Here is a 17,237-nt window from a genome sequence, read left to right as displayed (position 1 = left end):
CAGTGTTAGGATATGCCTGTTGGATATCTCTCCTTTTTCCGTTTTGGCAAAAAACTTACTCAGAATTCTATTTTGTATTCCAGGTATTCAGTGATAGCATATGCCAACTAGATATCTATTTTATTTGTTTATTTTTCTTTTTTTAGTTTACTTAGAATTTTTTATTCAAGGTATTCACTAATAGATATGCCGACTTGATGTTTTTTTTTTTCATTCTGGGCAAAAATATTATCGAGAAATCTATTTTTTATTCCAGGTATTCAGTGATAGTATATGCCGGTTAGATTTTTTTTTTCTTTTGCGTTTGCCAAATATCTTACTTACAATTCTATTCTCTATTCGGTGTTCTTCGTATTCAATGATAGGATGTGCCTACTGGACTTTTTTTTTTTTTTTTTTAACGACAAGTTTCTCTTTTTTCTTTTTTTTTGCAGCATCAATATTAATAAATTTCAAAATCTAAAACTTTCTAGCAACATGCTCTTCGGAAGCTTGAATATGAAGAAGACAATGGCTCTGTAGGCTTCTTCCATATGAATAGGGGTTGGTCTTCTGTATAATAATAATAATAATAATAATAATAATAATAATCTTTGTAAACTTGAATTTCAAGTCATGGGCTTGTTCCACATGAACAGGGTTCTCCTTCTGATTATAATAATAATAATAATAATAATAATAATAATAATAATAATAATAAACATCTCACAAACAGCTGGGAAAGCCCCGAAGGAACCGAATACGTCGTGAAATACGTAGCGGACGAGAAGGGCTACAGGGTCCTGGAGTCCAACGCCGTGCCTTCTGCAGGAGGAATCCGCGCCGACGGGGAACAGACCGACCTCGAGGGCGACGAAGATGACGACGATAAGCGAAACTCAAAACCTCTTAATTAATCCACTATTGACGAGGATTAACGGAGATTAGAAGGAGTGAGGATAAATGCCTTGTTAAAGACCACCTTTAGTTGGTGGTTGTACTCAACCCACTGTCTTTATTCAGTGAGTTATTTCTTTTTCTGTCTTTTATTTATTCTTGCTTATTCTGACTTTCTTCCGTTCTCGGACGACTTATTTATTATTCAATAAAGCCAGTACTTAGAATGAAAGTGATTTGATTCCGAGACGCATTAGAATATTGTGATTATAAGTACACTTTGTCAGGAGACCATTTTGAAGAATGGAACCTTTATTCGATGAGCATTTGGGAGAGTGGAACCCTTATCAGAAGAGAATTTGGGATGCTGGAACCCTTATCAAAAAAGCTTTTTAAAGAATGGAACCCTTATCAGAAAGACACTTTGATGGTGGAACCCTTATCAGAAAGGTAATTTAAAGATTGGAACCCTTATAAGAAGGGCATTCTGAAGAATGGAACCTCCTTTATGAGAAAGGCATTTTGAAGAATGGAACGCTTGTCAGAAAGGCATTTTGAAGGGTGGAACCTTTATCTGAAGAGCATTTAAAAAAAAAATGGAACCTTTAGCAGAAAAGCATTTTGAAGGTGAAACTTTTATCAGAAAGGCATTTTGAAGGGTGGAACGTTCATCATAAAAGCATTTTGAAGAATGGAACCGTTATCAGAAAGGCCTTTTGAAGGTTGGAGCCTCTATCAGAAAGGCATTTTGAAGAATGGAACCTTTTTCAGAAGAACATTTGGGATAATGGAACCCTTATCAGAAAGGCATTCTGAACGGTGGAACCTTTTTCAGAGAGCCATTATGAAGAATGGAACCTTTTTCAGAAAGGCAATTTAAAGAGTGGAACCTTTATCAGAAAGGCAATTTGAAGGGTGGAACCTTTTTCAGAAGTGCATTTTTTAAAAAATGGAACCTTTAACAAACAAGCATTTGGAAGAATGGATCTTTTATCCCAAGAGCATTTTCGATGAATTGAACCTTTATCGGTAGAGCATTTGAAGAAAATGAAACTTCTATCAGTAGAGAATCTTGAAGAATGAACCCTTAATCAGAGGAGCATTTCGAAGATGGATCCTCTGAAGAGCATTTTGAACAACGGAGCCTCTATCAGGGGACCATTTTTTAAAAATGGAACCTTTATCAAGTGAGGCATTGAAGACGGTATATTCTATCATGAAAATATAATGGAAAACTGGCTTTCTCTGTATGTCAGTGATCTCGTTGGCTCACAATAACAACCTCTGCATTTTGAAGAACTAATAAATAAAAAGTTATATTGTTTTGAAATATAATCTATTGCTCTATTGTAGCAAACGCTTAATTTCCGTTTTATTACTAATTGGTAGGCGAATTATAAAACTGGGAAATAATGTTTATCGTTTATTTACAATAACCTTAGAAAGATTCAAAATCGGAGGGTACAAAAATGACCTCCCATGAAGGCAGTGTTAGAATAAATAAATAGATAACTGAAGTCATGGTCGGTCTATGAAAGAGAGGAAATATACAAACTGAAGCAGAGAAACAGAGAGGACAAAGTCTTGAGCAAAAGTCTTGGAACATCTGGCTTATTTGTCATCATCTTCTTCTTCGTCGTCTTCGTCTCCTTCGAGGTCGGCCTGTTCCCCGTCGGCGCGGACTCCTCCTGCTGAGGGCACGGCGTTGGACTCGAGGACTCTGTAGCCCTTGTCGTCAGCGATGTACTTGACCACGAATTCGATTCCTTCAGGACTTTCCCAGCTGGAAAAGGAAGAGAAAGGTGAGTCTAGTTTTCATCTGAATGGTTTGGACAACATTTACTCCTTAGGAACCAGCTGTTTTGGTTCTGCGTTTTAGCCTTGATAAATATGTTAAGAATTGTGTGGGAAAATAAAATTTAGGCCAAAGGCTAAAAAGCAGTTGCACTACGAAACAATTATTTGGGAGATGGTTAAGGAAAGTAAGATGAAAAAAAAAATTATGAATACAGGTACAATAACAGGACTGTCAGGGGCTGCAGCAAACGGCCAGAAAGGACACTTTAAAAAACCTAAAGTAATACCTACAGTGCCTCGTGAGAGGTGTACTGATAGCACTAGACCCTGCGGATTTGATAAGAGCAATAAGAGGTGATCTTGAGGTATATCGTTTAGTTCAACAATTTCAGATTAAAATGTTTATATAAGCTTTCCCTCGTATTTTAAATGCAAGCAGTCTTTCTTCAATATTTGCATACATTTGGATCTTTTCTCCCAAACACCCAGATTTACATTTTGTGATCGGTCAGCATTTCCTTGGCATCCCTCTCTAGATACAGGTATTTACTCTATTGCATATTACCCAGGTCACAATAGGGTACTGTACTATTATCATATTGACGAGCAATTCTCTATCATTAAGCAATATCATATGAGAAAGTTTTTATGAAACTAAACCTGGTAAATATTTCATACAAAACTTAAATAATTCAGTTTGAATCATATATTCCTAAGGGCTATGACTATACCCTCTGCGATGCCAATGGGGGCTGGGCACTGAAAATGAGACATGCCTTACACACGGCACCAGTGTCGACAGTAATGAAGCGTTTATCTTTCTCACCTATTCATTTAGCTTGTCTCTCACTCAGCTGTCTAACATCTTTAACTTAACCTTGATTTATTTTCAGTTCTCATTAAGAATCAAATCCTTCAGGTGAGTCCTATGGAATTCCTGCATTTTGACTCAGGAGCTCGTTTGACAAATAATAATCATTACTATTATCATTGTTATCGGTACTCGGGTTTGTTAATCCCAAAGAGAATTGTAAAATGACATAACGGTACGTAACGTCCGCCTACTTACGTGTATTCTCCAGTGACTGCTTTGCCGGGGGTTCCTTCTTGCTCGTGCTCGGCGTCATCGCCTTCGAAGTCCAGGATTTCGTCGGGGCGGGCCACGGCTACAGCCACTAGGCCTAGGGCGATCAGGAGCTGGAATGGAGAGGAACATCAAACTTGGAATAGTCGTAACAAGCGTCTATGAGAACAAGCACTGTCATTTACAAGATCTCTGTAATGCATCCCTCTGCTTAAGCTTATAAGTATCTTACAATCAGCTTAGATATGTCTCCCCATAAGCTTAGAAGTATCCTGCCATAGGTCTAGTAGTATCATACGAAAAGCCTAAGAAATATCCTACCATGAACTGAACAAGCACCGTCATTTACACGCTCTCTGTAATGTATTCCTCTGCTTAAGTTTATTAGTATCTTACAATCAGCTTAGACATATCTCACCATAAGCTTAGAAGTATCCTGCCATAGGTCTAGTAGTATCATACGAAAAGCCTAAGAAATATCCTACCATGAGCTCAATACCATCATTCCCAAAGCTTACAATAACTTCTCGTAGACTTGATGGTACCTCACCAAAAGCTTAGCTGTATCTTACCGTCAGCTTTGTAACATTTGAACTAAAAAGCTTTGATTTACCTTACCAAAAGCATATCAGTGTGATACAGAAAGGTTCAGAAGTATTTCACTATTTAGCAACGTACAACAACGAGCTGGGCATCATTTCATCAAACCCTCTGCAGTATCTAAGCACAATCTTAGTACCACTTATCCCTCAGCTCACCAATACCAAACAATAAGCTTAAGCACCATCATCTTACCATAACCTTCATGGTGAATAGACGACGAGTCTCTTCGGAAAGAGTTCCAGTGAGTGAGGGAGGAAGAGTATTGTACCTCAGGAGGGCGAAGCAGAAGGTTTTATATACCCGAGCCGAAATGTACGACCTTCACCCCCTCCCCCATCACAGTTCGTGTCTTGGGAGATAATAGGCTCCGGAGAGAAAGGAGGAACGGTGATAAAAAAGGAGAGAATATCGAACGTTTTGGCAAATGGCGTTTAGCGGTACGAAATGCGTAGTTCTTTATTTCTGCAATGGATGAGTCTAAAGCTCTCTAAATTAAAGGTACTACATAGGTGTAAAGTTTACAAAAATACAAGGAACGCATTGCATTGTTTGTCAAACGTTTTGGCAAATGGCGTTTAGCGGTAGGAAATGCGTTGGTCTTTATTTATGCAACAGATGAGTCTAAAGCTCTCCAAATTAAAGGTACTACATGGGTCTAAAGTTTACAAAAAATTAAAGGAATGCATTGGTTGATTTTTTTTCCTTAGTGATCGACGCACATACCTCTACATCCCTATAAAAACAAAGGAAATAGGTAGGTAATTATTTCCCAAAAATAAAGGATATACTTCGTTCTATATTTTTGCATGAGTAAAAGAAATGCATAGGTCTATAATTTGTAAAATTAAAGGAACTACATAAGTCTATATATTTGCAAATCAAAGTATATACATAGGTCTATAGCTTGTAAAAGCAAAGGAAATAGGTAGCTCTATACTTCTGCAGAAGTAAAGGAAATGTGTAGGTTTATAGTTTTGTAAAATGAAAAAAAGGGCCTAGTTCTATATATTTTGTAAGAGTAAAGAGAATACATAGTCTTATATTTTTGCTAAAGTAAAGGAAATAAGTAGGTATATATTTTTGCAGACATAAAGGATTTACGCAGATCTGTAGTTTGTGATATTAAAGGAGATATATGTGTGTTTATATTTTTTTTTAATCTAATGTATATACATAGATTTGCAGCCAATATATAACTGAAAACTCTAGGTCAGATATAGTTTGCTTAATTAACAAGAATATTACAAAATATCAAAGTGAGGATCCAGCAACGGCTTCATTGCCTTTCATATTCATTCACAAATGGTGACTACTATCGTCTGTTGGTCAATGCAGTCCTTTACTCTCTCTCTCTCTCTCTCTCTCTCTCTCTCTCTCTCTCTCTCTCTCTCTCTCTCTCTCTAAGTTTCACTTTTCATTACTATTTTTTTTTTACTTTTTTTGTGTTGCTATCCCAGCTTGTAAATGATACTTGTACCTCACACCTGGCTATATTCATTATTATTTTTTTTTTTCTGTCACAGTCGTCCTATTCGACTGGGTGGTTTTTATAGTTCTGGGTTGCGTCCTGCCTCCTTAGGAGTCCATCACTTTTCTCACTATGTACACTGTTTCTACTAGCACACCCTTCTGCATGAGTCCTGGAGCTACTTCAGCCTCTAGTTTTTCCAGATTCCTTTTCAGGGATCTTGGGATCGTGCCTAGTGCTCCTATGATTATGGGTACGATTTACTCTGGCATATCCCATATCCTTCTTATTTCTATTTTCAGGTCTTGATACTTATCCATTTTTTCCCTCTCTTTCTTTTCAACTCTGGTGTCCCATGGTATTGCGACAAATGAGTGATACTTTCTTCTTGACTTTGTCAATCAACGTCACGTCTGGTCTGTTTGCACGTATCACCCTATCCGTTCTGATACCATAGTCCCAGAGGATCTTTGCCTGATTATTATTATCATTAATTATATTATTATTATTATTATTATTATTATTATTATTATTATTATTATTATTATTATTATTATTATTTATTATTATTATTATTATTATTATTATTGTTTTGGAAGAAGACCCTCTTTTAAACAAATTCTGTGGAGTAAAATTGCAGAATTCAGCCAATTAATCTTATTTATTATCTTTTCTATTTTTCTTATTACTCGAGAGTAATAAAAATAATAGAAAAGATAATAATAAGAATAATTCGCTGAATTCTGCCATTTTATTCAACAGTATTATTATCATTATTAGTAAAGACAAATATATCACTTTCACCTTCGTGCTTTTTCTTAATTTTTCTTTGTATTCACACTACCTAATCTAGTTAAGTATAAAAATAGCCTTAACTAATATTTCTCGGTGTTTTATCCTATAATGATATCAGTTACTTTAATTTTTTTTTTAATTCTGAATTTTGAGTTTCCTCTGCATTTCCAATATTATCGACACCTGTTTTTTTTCTGATTCTGCCTCTTGTCCAGTCATGCATTTCGTTCTTTTTTTCAGGAAATTAATGAAAAGTTGCAATACACTGTACAATCATTTGCTTGGAAGCAAAAGGTTAAGAAAAGTGAGAGAGAGAGAGAGAGAGAGAGAGAGAGAGAGAGAGAGAGAGAGATGCTTTCATGCAGAGGAAGACAAGCATACTATAAGAGACAGAGGCAGAGACAGAGACAGAGAGAGAGTCACGTGATCTCCCTTACACCTTAGCATGACAGTGACCGTGTCACCTTTTGTCATATAAATTGGTATTTTTCGCGTTTTCTTCCATCAACAGATGAGGGGTAACTGCAACAGAAAAGAACATGCCACTTTTGCATCTTTTCTGGGAATCCAGTGTTTTTCCATAACTATAATGCTACTATCCAGTATCAAAAATAGGTTGGCAAGCACTTGCTACTTGACAGCAAGACAAATTAACGCAATAAGTAATAGATATATACGCTAGGTTAGGATAGGTTAGGTTAGGTTGGGACCGTGGGTTGGGCATTCCCATCTTCCCAAAAAAAATTGATAAGTAAATAAATAGATTAAAAAAGTGTTGAAATACAAGAAAAATAGTATTAGGGTAGTAATGCTTTGCATTTTGGCTTGAACTTCTGAAGTTGATGATGGGAATCTGTTATCAATAAGATTAATTCAGTTTTTCTGACGTGGGCTGTCGATTGAAATCATTCTTGGTTTTCATTATTTCTTTATTCTATAATTTAGCCCACTTCATTGCAAAGAGAAAATTCCCTTATTTGATACGTCCTAATATAATATATATATATATATATATATATATATATATATATATATACTATATATATTATATATATATATATATATCTAAATAAAAATATATATATATATAATATATATATATATATATATATATATACCATATATATATATATATATATGATATATATATATATATATATATATATATATATATTAGAGAGATATACTATATATAGCTATATATAGCTATATTTTAAAATATGTACCAGAATAATATGCGCAGAATTCTGGTGAATAAAATCAGTACACAGAATGCTATTATCTCTAAATTATATGTACGACCTGGGTCATATGCCCGACTCTGTTCTCATTATATGATAAAGTCAGAATTCTTATTACACATCTGAACTCAAAACGAAAAACAGGGGGTTTTGCATTTTGAGAGCCATAAGGATATTTGATGTATATTTTCATGAATATCATTCAATGAATTCTTCAATAATTAAAAAGGAAAACAGATAATCATAATAGAATCATATATAGTTTATTTACAATGACTTAGAGTGGCCATAGAGAGCGTTATGAACCTCGATAATTAACGAAGTTACTAAAAATAATAATTCAGGTGCTAAATTTGAATAAATAAATAATATCATAAGGAATCCAAATGAGAAAAGCAAAATAGGGTAAATGGGAGAATTAACTAGTTCTCTATGGAATCCCTCAATTATCCTTCGATGTCCTTATTATCTATTTATCGTCATCTTCCTCTTCGTCGTCTTCGTCTCCTTCGAGATCGGCCTGTTCCCCGTCGGCGCGGACTCCTCCTGCTGAGGGCACGGCGTTGGACTCGAGGACTCTGTAGCCCTTGTCGTCAGCGATGTACTTGACCACGAACTCGATTCCTTCAGGACTCTCCCACCTGCAGGAGGGAGAAGGGAGGGAGGTGGGTTTTAACTGCTTTTATTAACGTAGACTCTCTCTCTCTCTCTCTCTCTCTCTCTCTCAGTTGTTACAGATGGATTGTGAAAATGAGGATATCTAGATTACGTGATGATATCTCTCTCTCTCTCTCTCTCTCTCTCTCTCTCTCTCTCTCTCTCTCTCTTTGGGTATTTCTCTCGAGGTAAAATTCGTGTTATTTATTGAAGTATACAAGTAGATTTTTTTTACTTTCATCTTAAGTAAAATTCATGTTACTATTTGAGGTATGCAAGTAAGACTTTGAATTTTTAAAGCTATTAGTTAAAATTCGTGTCACTTATTGAAGTATACAAGTAGATATTTTTTTCTTGACAATTTTCTTAAGTGAAAATCTCATCAGTTTCACTAATTGAAACACTAGGCAATTCGCGAACATCCGACATAGCTACCTTGCCCTAACATTCCACACGGTACTTAACGTCTCTCAACTCACGTGTATTCTCCGGTAACTGCTTTGCCAGGGGTTCCTTCCTGTTCGTGCTCGGCGTCATCGCCCTCGAAGTCCAGGATTTCGTCTGGGCGGGCCATGGCCACAGCCACTAGGCCTAGGGCGATCAGGAGCTGTGGAGGAGTCAAGGAATAGGATATGACTTTAGGAGAAAATACATTATAATTAAAAATCTGACACAAAACTTAACAGCATCCCCTTTACAGTATCAATATTAAACTAACATTATCTTCAAATTCTTACCAGTATCTTACCATAAGCTTGGTAGCATCTAAGCATAAGCTTCGTAGCTTCTAAGAAAAAGCTTAATAGGATTTTAGCAGAAGCTAAGTAACATTTAACCATAAGTCCAACAAGATTTTAACAGAAGCTAAGTAGCTTCTAACCATAATCTTAACATGGTTTTAACAGAACCCAAGTAACGTCTAGCAATAAACCTAACAAAATCCAACAAGTAACTCAGTCCCAACTTACCATAACCTTCATGTTGAAAGACTTTGAGAGTTCGAAGCGAGTTCGAGTCGAGAGGAGGAGCAGGAGACGTAATGTACCACTGGAGGCTGAGGGCAGATGGTTATATATATATACACCCATGGCCAGAAATTCGACCTTCGGCCACTCCCTTTACCTACGTGAAGAACAACAACCTGGCCGTTCATTTCGTGGGCGCTGGTAGGCCCTTCAGAGAAAGGAACAGACGGCAGAAATAAAAAAAGAAAAAAAAGAGAGAGAGAGAGAGATGGTACAATTGTCTTCTACAGGAGTGATGGCGTCTCTCTCTCTCTCTCTCTCTCTCTCTCTCTCTCTCTCTCTCTCTCTCTCTCAGACACATAGACGCAGGTGATGATGATGATAATAAAGAGAAGACGTTCGTGAGTATTACGTAGCTTGCCTGAAGGAGGTAGGAACTGAACTATGATATTGAACAATCTGCAGAAGAAGAAGGAGAAGAAGAAGAAGAAGAAGGAGAAGAAGAAGAAGGCAAAATTCATAAGAAGCTGACGATAATGAATAATTAGATGATGGCATAATAATGAAGAATCATAAGATGGGAGCGAAATTTGACGATCAGAAGAGTAAATGAAACATAATGAGAGTTCAAGAAAAGAAAACGAATTTGACGAAAACTCCGAAGAAAAGGGAGATGATGAAGAATTATAAGAGGAAAAGGAAACCGATAGTAATCTTGAGGAGGAGGGGAAATGATGAAAAATTAGAAGAAGAGGAAGGAGAACAATTAGAAGAAAAATAGGAAGACGACGACAATAATAACACAGAATTAGACGATACCAAAATTCCCAAAAAAGGAGGCGCTCACTAAACTTGTGCTAAGTCGAGGATGGTAATAATTCTGGTGGAGAAATCCGGGCGTTCACCAAGGATAAGACCCAAGTCCTGGAGAAGTCCAGGACGAAAGTCCAATAGATAAAGTCCGGCGGAATAAGCACAGATTCGAGGGGTGAGGAGGGCACAGTAATTTTATTAAGAAATTTGCAACACCATCTTTTCACCAGTGGTGGGATAGTTTATTGGAGAGAGAGAGAGAGAGAGAGAGAGAGAGAGAGAGAGAGGGGGGGGGGGAAGAAGAAGAAGAAGAAGAAGAAATAATCTGAGAGAGAATGGGTTATTTTCACGGACTGAAATTTTTATTTTCTGGGAAGCTGAATAATCGCCTTTATCATACAGTTAAACCACAGGTTCCAATAAAATTCTTGAAATGGAAACATTGTTGCAATATATTTTCAAACATTTCAAATTTCTATTCGTAAATCTAATGCCACTATTCATTTAATTTCATTTACATTATACTCTCCTTTTCGTCTTATGCCTCAAAACTCAAGTTTTTTCATATATGTACATTCAATAAATAATGTCTCAAACATGGAGACTTCTAATAAATTGATAACAAAGAAAGCATTTTGTTTAATAAGTGGTAATTTAAACCCCTACTCCTTCCCACCCTTAAAGGTAAACACTAGAATGCGCGACCGCCACCCCCCCCCCCCCCCACCCCCACCCGCCCCTTTTATCAGACCGGTTCTAGACAGCCAGACTGGTTGCCCTAGGTTTGCAAAGTTAATTAGCAAAATGACGGTCCATAGGTTCCTAATGTTTTGAGGTGTAGAATCAGTTATCTGAAATTACCCAGTCATAAAGAATTTAAAGATATGATTCAGGATTATTTATAGTGTTATTACAGTATACAGACATGTCATATAATACCTTTTATGAATGTTAATACATATTTATTTCAAACACAGACTCAGTCATTTGAAACTACCCAGTCACAAAGAATATAAAGAAAACTTTAATAATTCAGGATTATTTCTGGAGTTCTTACAGTATACAGCTATATCATATAAAACCTTTTATAAATTCCAATACATATAATCATTTCAAATACAGAATCACTCATTTGAAATTAACCAATAACAAAGACTTCAGAGAAACTCAAAGTAATTCAGACTTACTCCTGAGGTTATTACATTACATAACCTTACAATATAGAACCTGGTCTGAATGTTAATACGTCTATTCGATTAAAATTTCGTTACATTCAATTTTGGTTTGGGAGAAAAAACGTTTATGGTTTCAAGGTAACTAATGGAAAGTGTTGAAGGTTATATGGAAAATGTGCAGCTTTATACGGATCATCTGACCTTATGTTAATGTAGTCCCTACGGAAAGGTAAAATGCTGTTTTTCTGATGATTACAACAATTAAATTTAAGTCTTATTCAAAATATCGTGAAAATTCGGTTGTAAATATTGACTATTTTGTAGTCAAGGTCGGGTAAGCATTGTCTTATAATAATAATAATAATAATAATAATAATAATAATAATAATAATAATAATAATAATAATAATAATAATAATAATAATAATAATAATAATAATAATAACATTTTATTGAATATAATGGCAGAATTTACAGAATTTATTTTGGATAGAGTTCTCTGTACAAAATAAGTTCTGTAAATTCTGCCATTCTATTCAATAAAACATGTTTGAAAGATAATAATAATAATAATAATAATAATAATAATAATAATAATAATAATAATAATAATAATAATACCCATTACGTAATATTTGTATCACTATAATCTTCTTGTTATATACTTATTTTTCCCGAAAGTATCTTAGTTGACGATACTCTAAGAAATGCTATTTTGTAACTTGTTCAATCTATAGGAAAATTGTGTATGCAAGACGATAGGGACAAATATATAATCTAATATAACTGGTCTTTTTATCCAAGATATAATAAAGATAATATTTTTTTAGATTTTAAAATAACACTAATGATGAAGCAATATGCCGATGGGCAGCTAATAAACAAACTGACCTGGGATATACGGTAGAGCAAATATGCATAATCTGAAAGCTCCCGAAACCAAGGTCAGTCAACAGTCCCTGGAAGGGCGTGGAATGCCTTCCAGAGAGAGAGAGAGAGAGAGAGAGAGAGAGAGAGAGAGAGAGAGAGAGAGAGAGAGAGAGAGAGAGAGTCCTCATGCTCACTGGGTCAAATTGCGAAAGACAGATTTCCCTTACTGGGGTGAAATCTACTGCTTTGATGGAGTGAAAATGTCTTAACATTTCGTCAGCTTTTATGTCAGAATAAGAAAGAATAATAAACGGGGAGATTATGATAACTCGGGGCCATATACGTGGAATGTACAAATCAGAGGCATTACAATACACACAATCTAGGTATACGAGGTAAAAGGATAACAAATGACAATTGGCACTATCCACACAGTTCCTGAAGTAGTGGTAAAATAGTATAATTATAATAATAGTAGTGACAGTACTAATATTGAGAATAATTTTAACGTTACACTGAACGGTGTTCGAAAGTCTTTGTTTTATTTTTACATAGAAATATACTTTATTATATAATTGTGGATTTTTTAACAATTTGTTTTCAGGAGACTGTGAATTTCTTAACAATGGTGAAAATGTTAAAAAAGGTTAACAATTTAATTGCATACAATTGACCTCCACCTAGGGACCGTAGGTGGCTGCAGAATTCAGGTCCAGAGGGTTAGATACTAAAAGTCAAAAAAGCAAATCTCAATAATAATAATAATAATAATAATAATAATAATAATAATAATAATACATGAGACAGACTAAAGAACTAGCCAGCGATGACACATGGCAGTGGCTACAGAGGGGAGAGCTAAAGAAGGAAACTGAAGGAATGATAACAGCGGCACAAGATAACAGGGCCCTAAGAACCAGATATATTCAAAGAACGATAGACGGAAATAACATCTCTCGCCTACCTATGTAGGAAGTGCAATATCGAAAAAATGAAACCATAAACCACATAGCAAGCGAATGCCCGGCACTTGCACAGAACCAGTACAAAAAGAGGCATGATTCAGTGGCAAAAGCCCTCCACGGAGCCTGGGCAAGAAACATCAGCTACCTTGCAGTAATAAGTGGGTACGAGCACCAACCTGAGGGAGTGATAGAAAACGATCACGCAAAGATCCTCTGGGACTATGGTATCAGAACGGATAGGGTGATACGTGCAAACAGACCAGACGTCACGTGACGTTGATTGACAAAGACAAGAAGAAAGTATCACTCATTGATGTCGCAATACCATGGGACAGCAGAGTTGAAGAAAGAAAGAGAGGGAAAAATGGATAAGTATCAAGATCTGAAAATAGAAATAAGAAGGATATGGGATATGCCAGTGGAAATCGTACCCATAATCATCGGAGCACTAGGCACGATCCCAAGATCCCTGAAAAGGAATCTAGAAAAACTAGAGGCTGAAGTAGCTCCAGGATTCATGCAGAAGAGTGTGATCCTAGAAACGGAACACATAGTAAGAAAAAAAGTGATTGGTACTCCTAAGGAGGCAGGATGCAACCCGGAACCCCACACTATAAATAGCACCCAGTCGAATTGGAGGACTGTGATAGAGCAAAAAAAAAAAAAAAAATAATAATAATAATAATGATAATAATAATAGCCTTAGTCAACATACAAAAGGGCAAAGTAACAAGGACTGAAGGGATAAAGCTACCAGATGGGAGTAACATCAAACACATAGATGAGACGGGATACAAATACCTGGGAATAATTGAAGGAGGGGATATAAAACACAAAGAGATGAAGGACACGATCAGGAAAGAATATATGCAGAGACTCAAGGCGATACTTAAGTCAAAACTCAACGCCGGAAATATGATAAAAACCATAAACACATGGGCAGTGCCAGTAATCAGATACAGCGCAGGAATAGTGGAATGGACGAAGGCAGAACTCCGCAACATAGACCAGAAAAACTAGGAAAACATATGACGATACACAAAGCACTACACCCAAGAGCAAATACGGACAGACTATACATAACACGAAAGGAAGGAGGGAGAGGACTACTAAGCAAAGAGGACTACGTCAACATCGAGAACAGAGCACTGGGGCAATATCTGAAAACCAGTGAAGACGAGTGGCTCAAGAGTGCATGGGAAGAAGGACTGATAAAAGTAGACGAAGACCCAGAAATATACAGAGACAGGAGAAAGACAAACAGAACAGAAGAATGGCACAACAAACCAATGCATGGACAATACATGAGACAGACTAAAGAACTGGCCAGCGATGACACATGGCAATGGTTACAGAGGGGAGAGCTAAAGAAGGAAACTGAAGGAATGATAACAGCGGCACAAGATCAGGCTCTAAGAACCAGATATATCCAAAGAACGATAGATGGAAATAACATCTCTCCCATATGTAGGAAGTGCAATACGAAAAATGAGACCATAAACCACATAGCAAGCGAATGTCCGTCACTTGCACAGGACCAGTACAAAAAGAGGCATGATTCAGTGGCAAAAGCCCTCCACTGGAGCCTGTGCAAGAAACACCAGCTACCTTGCAGTAACGAGTGGTACGAGCACCGACCTGAAGGCGTGATAGAAAACGATCAGGCAAAGATCCTCTGGGACTATGGTATCAGAACACAGATAGGTGATACGTGCAAATACACCAGACGTGACGGTGATTGATAAAGTCAAGAAGAAAGTATCACTCATTGATGTCGCAATAACATGGGAAACCAGAGTTGAAGAGAAAGAGAGGGAAAAAATGGATAAGTATCAAGATCTGAAAATAGAAATAAGAAGGATATGGGATATGTCAGTGGAAATCGTACCCATAATCATAGGAGCACTAGGCACGATCCCGAGATCCCTGAAAAGGAATCTAGAAAAACTAGAGGCTGAAGTAGCTCCAGGACTCATGCAGAAGAGTGTGATCCTAGAAACGGCACACATAGTAAGAAAAGTGATGGACTCCCAAGGAGGCAGGATGCAACCCGGAACCCCACACTATAAATATCACCCAGTCGAATTGGAGGACTGTGGTAGAGCCAAAAATAAAAATAATAAATAAAAATAAATAATATTAGTAATAATAATAATTTATAGCTAGCTCATGGCAACAACTAATCAAGACTGCTCAACAATATTTAAACTTGCCAACAATTCTGCAGTTTCATCGCCCTAACGAGAATCATTTAAAGAGAAAGATTTTAATCTCTCGTCGGTGATTCATCGTGAATAGGTGATGAATCATGATGAATCATTTTCATTCTGATCCGATGATTAATTTAGATTAGACCAAGTGTATCAGTATAGGTCTCAATTTGCATTTTACAAATGGATTATTAAGATTTCTGTGATATGAAGTGGATGGGCAGGTGTAATATGTCAGGAAAAATCTGCTTTATAAGATTATTATTAGGAATATTTAAGAATATTTTGTTCGGCGTAATCGAGTTTTCTGTACAGAGTATAATGCTGTATGAGCAGCGGCCCATGAAACTCTCAGCCGGCCGTGGTTGGCGTGTGTAGTTGCGTTGCCAGAAGCGCGATCATGGTTAATTTTAACCTTGAATAAAATAAAAACTACTGAAGCCAGAGGGCTGTAATTTGGTTTGTTTGATGATTGGAGGGTGGATGATCAACGTACCAATTTGCAGCCCTCTAGCATCGGTAGTTGTTAAGATCTGAGGGCGGACAGAAAAAAATACGGACGGACAGACAAAGTCGGCACAATAGTTTTCTTTTCAGGAAAGTAAAATTACATCAAAATGCTTCTCTGTTATTCAGCTACATTGGAATCATAGGTCATTAGAAATATCTTAAGTTTTAGGGCCTTATCGTATCATATTGCTGCTTGTATCAAGCAGTTATCGTTTGCTGCAAGTTTAATTGGCATTATCGTATCATACTGCAACTTGTATTAAACAGCTATTGCTTCTTGCAAGTTTAATTGGCATTATCGTATCATATTGCCGCTTGTATCAAGCAGCTATTGATTATTGCAAGTGATGGCGTTAGCCCTACTCTCAGCCTCATTCTCTCCTTGAAGAATGGGACCTATTTAAGTGCTAATAAAATTCTCATGAAACTATTAAATCAAATGAAAACTAAGTATCATTAGAATTGTGATTAAGAAATTATTTGCCATATAAATGTTATTGCTGTTAAATGCCAAATTTTCCTTCATAGGAGTTTCCTGAAGGTACCCATATTCGAAAAGGAAAAACTCGGGTTAAATAAGAAAGGAGTGTTCTGCAGATATTTATTAAAATCTCAGAAAAACAATTACAAATAAAATAGAAAACTCTTACAGGGTCACATTAACGAGTCGAATCTTTGTAAGATATTGAAGAATCTCTGATTTGTACTAATAGAAGCAATACCTAAAACTAATTGCATTGAGTAACTATCCCCAACTGTTCCAGAATACTATGCGTCAGGAATTGTGAATATCCATTGGTAACAGTCCTTATGATAGGCAAAGTCTTCTATTATCATCTTCTTCGTCGTCTTCGTCTCCTTCGAGATCGGCCTGTTCCCCGTCGGCACGGACTCCTCCCGCAGAAGGCACGGCGTTGGACTCAAGGACTCTGTAGCCCTTCTCGTCAGCGATGTACTTCACCACGAATTCGATTCCTTCAGGACTCTCCCACCTGCAGGAGGGGGAAAGAAGGGAGGTGGGTTTTAACTGCTGTTTTTAACGTGGAATCTCTCTCTCTCTCTCTCTCTCTCTCTCTCTCTCTCTCTCTCTCTCTCATATGTTATAGATGGATTGGGAAACTGAGGATATCCGGATTACGTGATGGAGTTAGTTCTCTCTCTCTCTCTTCTCTCTCTCTCTCTCTCTCTCTCCTCCTCCTCTATATATA

At 36.6% G+C, this 17,237-nt stretch overlaps 2 protein-coding genes across 2 annotated transcripts; both read right to left on the bottom strand.

The window, feature by feature from the left end:
• Positions 1 to 2,286: 2,286 nt before the first annotated feature.
• On the bottom strand, positions 2,287 to 4,676 carry LOC135213938 (uncharacterized). Its single transcript, XM_064248028.1, has 3 exons — positions 4,553 to 4,676; positions 3,743 to 3,870; positions 2,287 to 2,659 (listed from the first exon to the last, which is right to left on the bottom strand). Exons 1-3 carry the CDS (start codon positions 4,562 to 4,564, stop codon positions 2,488 to 2,490), a joined length of 312 nt encoding a protein of 103 aa, XP_064104098.1. The 5' UTR covers positions 4,565 to 4,676; the 3' UTR covers positions 2,287 to 2,487.
• A 3,435-nt stretch (positions 4,677 to 8,111) lies between these two features.
• LOC135212447 (uncharacterized) lies at positions 8,112 to 9,623 on the bottom strand. Its single transcript, XM_064245832.1, has 3 exons — positions 9,490 to 9,623; positions 9,001 to 9,128; positions 8,112 to 8,505 (listed from the first exon to the last, which is right to left on the bottom strand). Exons 1-3 carry the CDS (start codon positions 9,607 to 9,609, stop codon positions 8,334 to 8,336), a joined length of 420 nt encoding a protein of 139 aa, XP_064101902.1. The 5' UTR covers positions 9,610 to 9,623; the 3' UTR covers positions 8,112 to 8,333.
• Between the last annotated feature and the right edge of the window lie 7,614 nt (positions 9,624 to 17,237).

The sequence above is a fragment of the Macrobrachium nipponense genome, chromosome 19 (genome assembly GCF_015104395.2).
Source record: "Macrobrachium nipponense isolate FS-2020 chromosome 19, ASM1510439v2, whole genome shotgun sequence".
Classification (NCBI taxonomy): domain Eukaryota; kingdom Metazoa; phylum Arthropoda; class Malacostraca; order Decapoda; family Palaemonidae; genus Macrobrachium; species Macrobrachium nipponense.
The sequence above is the reverse complement of the archived record's forward strand: the minus strand, read 5'-3'. Positions and strand labels throughout refer to the sequence as shown.

What these genes read in the sequence shown, in the direction of transcription:
- LOC135213938 (XM_064248028.1), bottom strand. An exon ending in GCAGTCACTGGAGAATACAC is followed by an intron (nt 2,660 to 3,742) that starts GTAAGTAGGCGG and finishes TTCCTTTTCCAG; the next exon opens with CTGGGAAAGTCCTGAAGGAA.
- LOC135212447 (XM_064245832.1), bottom strand. Translation starts at nt 9,609, where the DNA reads ATGGGTGTATATATATATAACCATCTGCCCTCAGCCTCCAGTGGTACA. An exon ending in CTTTCAACATGAAGGTTATG is followed by an intron (nt 9,129 to 9,489) that starts GTAAGTTGGGAC and finishes ACTCCTCCACAG; the next exon opens with CTCCTGATCGCCCTAGGCCT. An exon ending in GCAGTTACCGGAGAATACAC is followed by an intron (nt 8,506 to 9,000) that starts GTGAGTTGAGAG and finishes TCCCTCCTGCAG; the next exon opens with GTGGGAGAGTCCTGAAGGAA.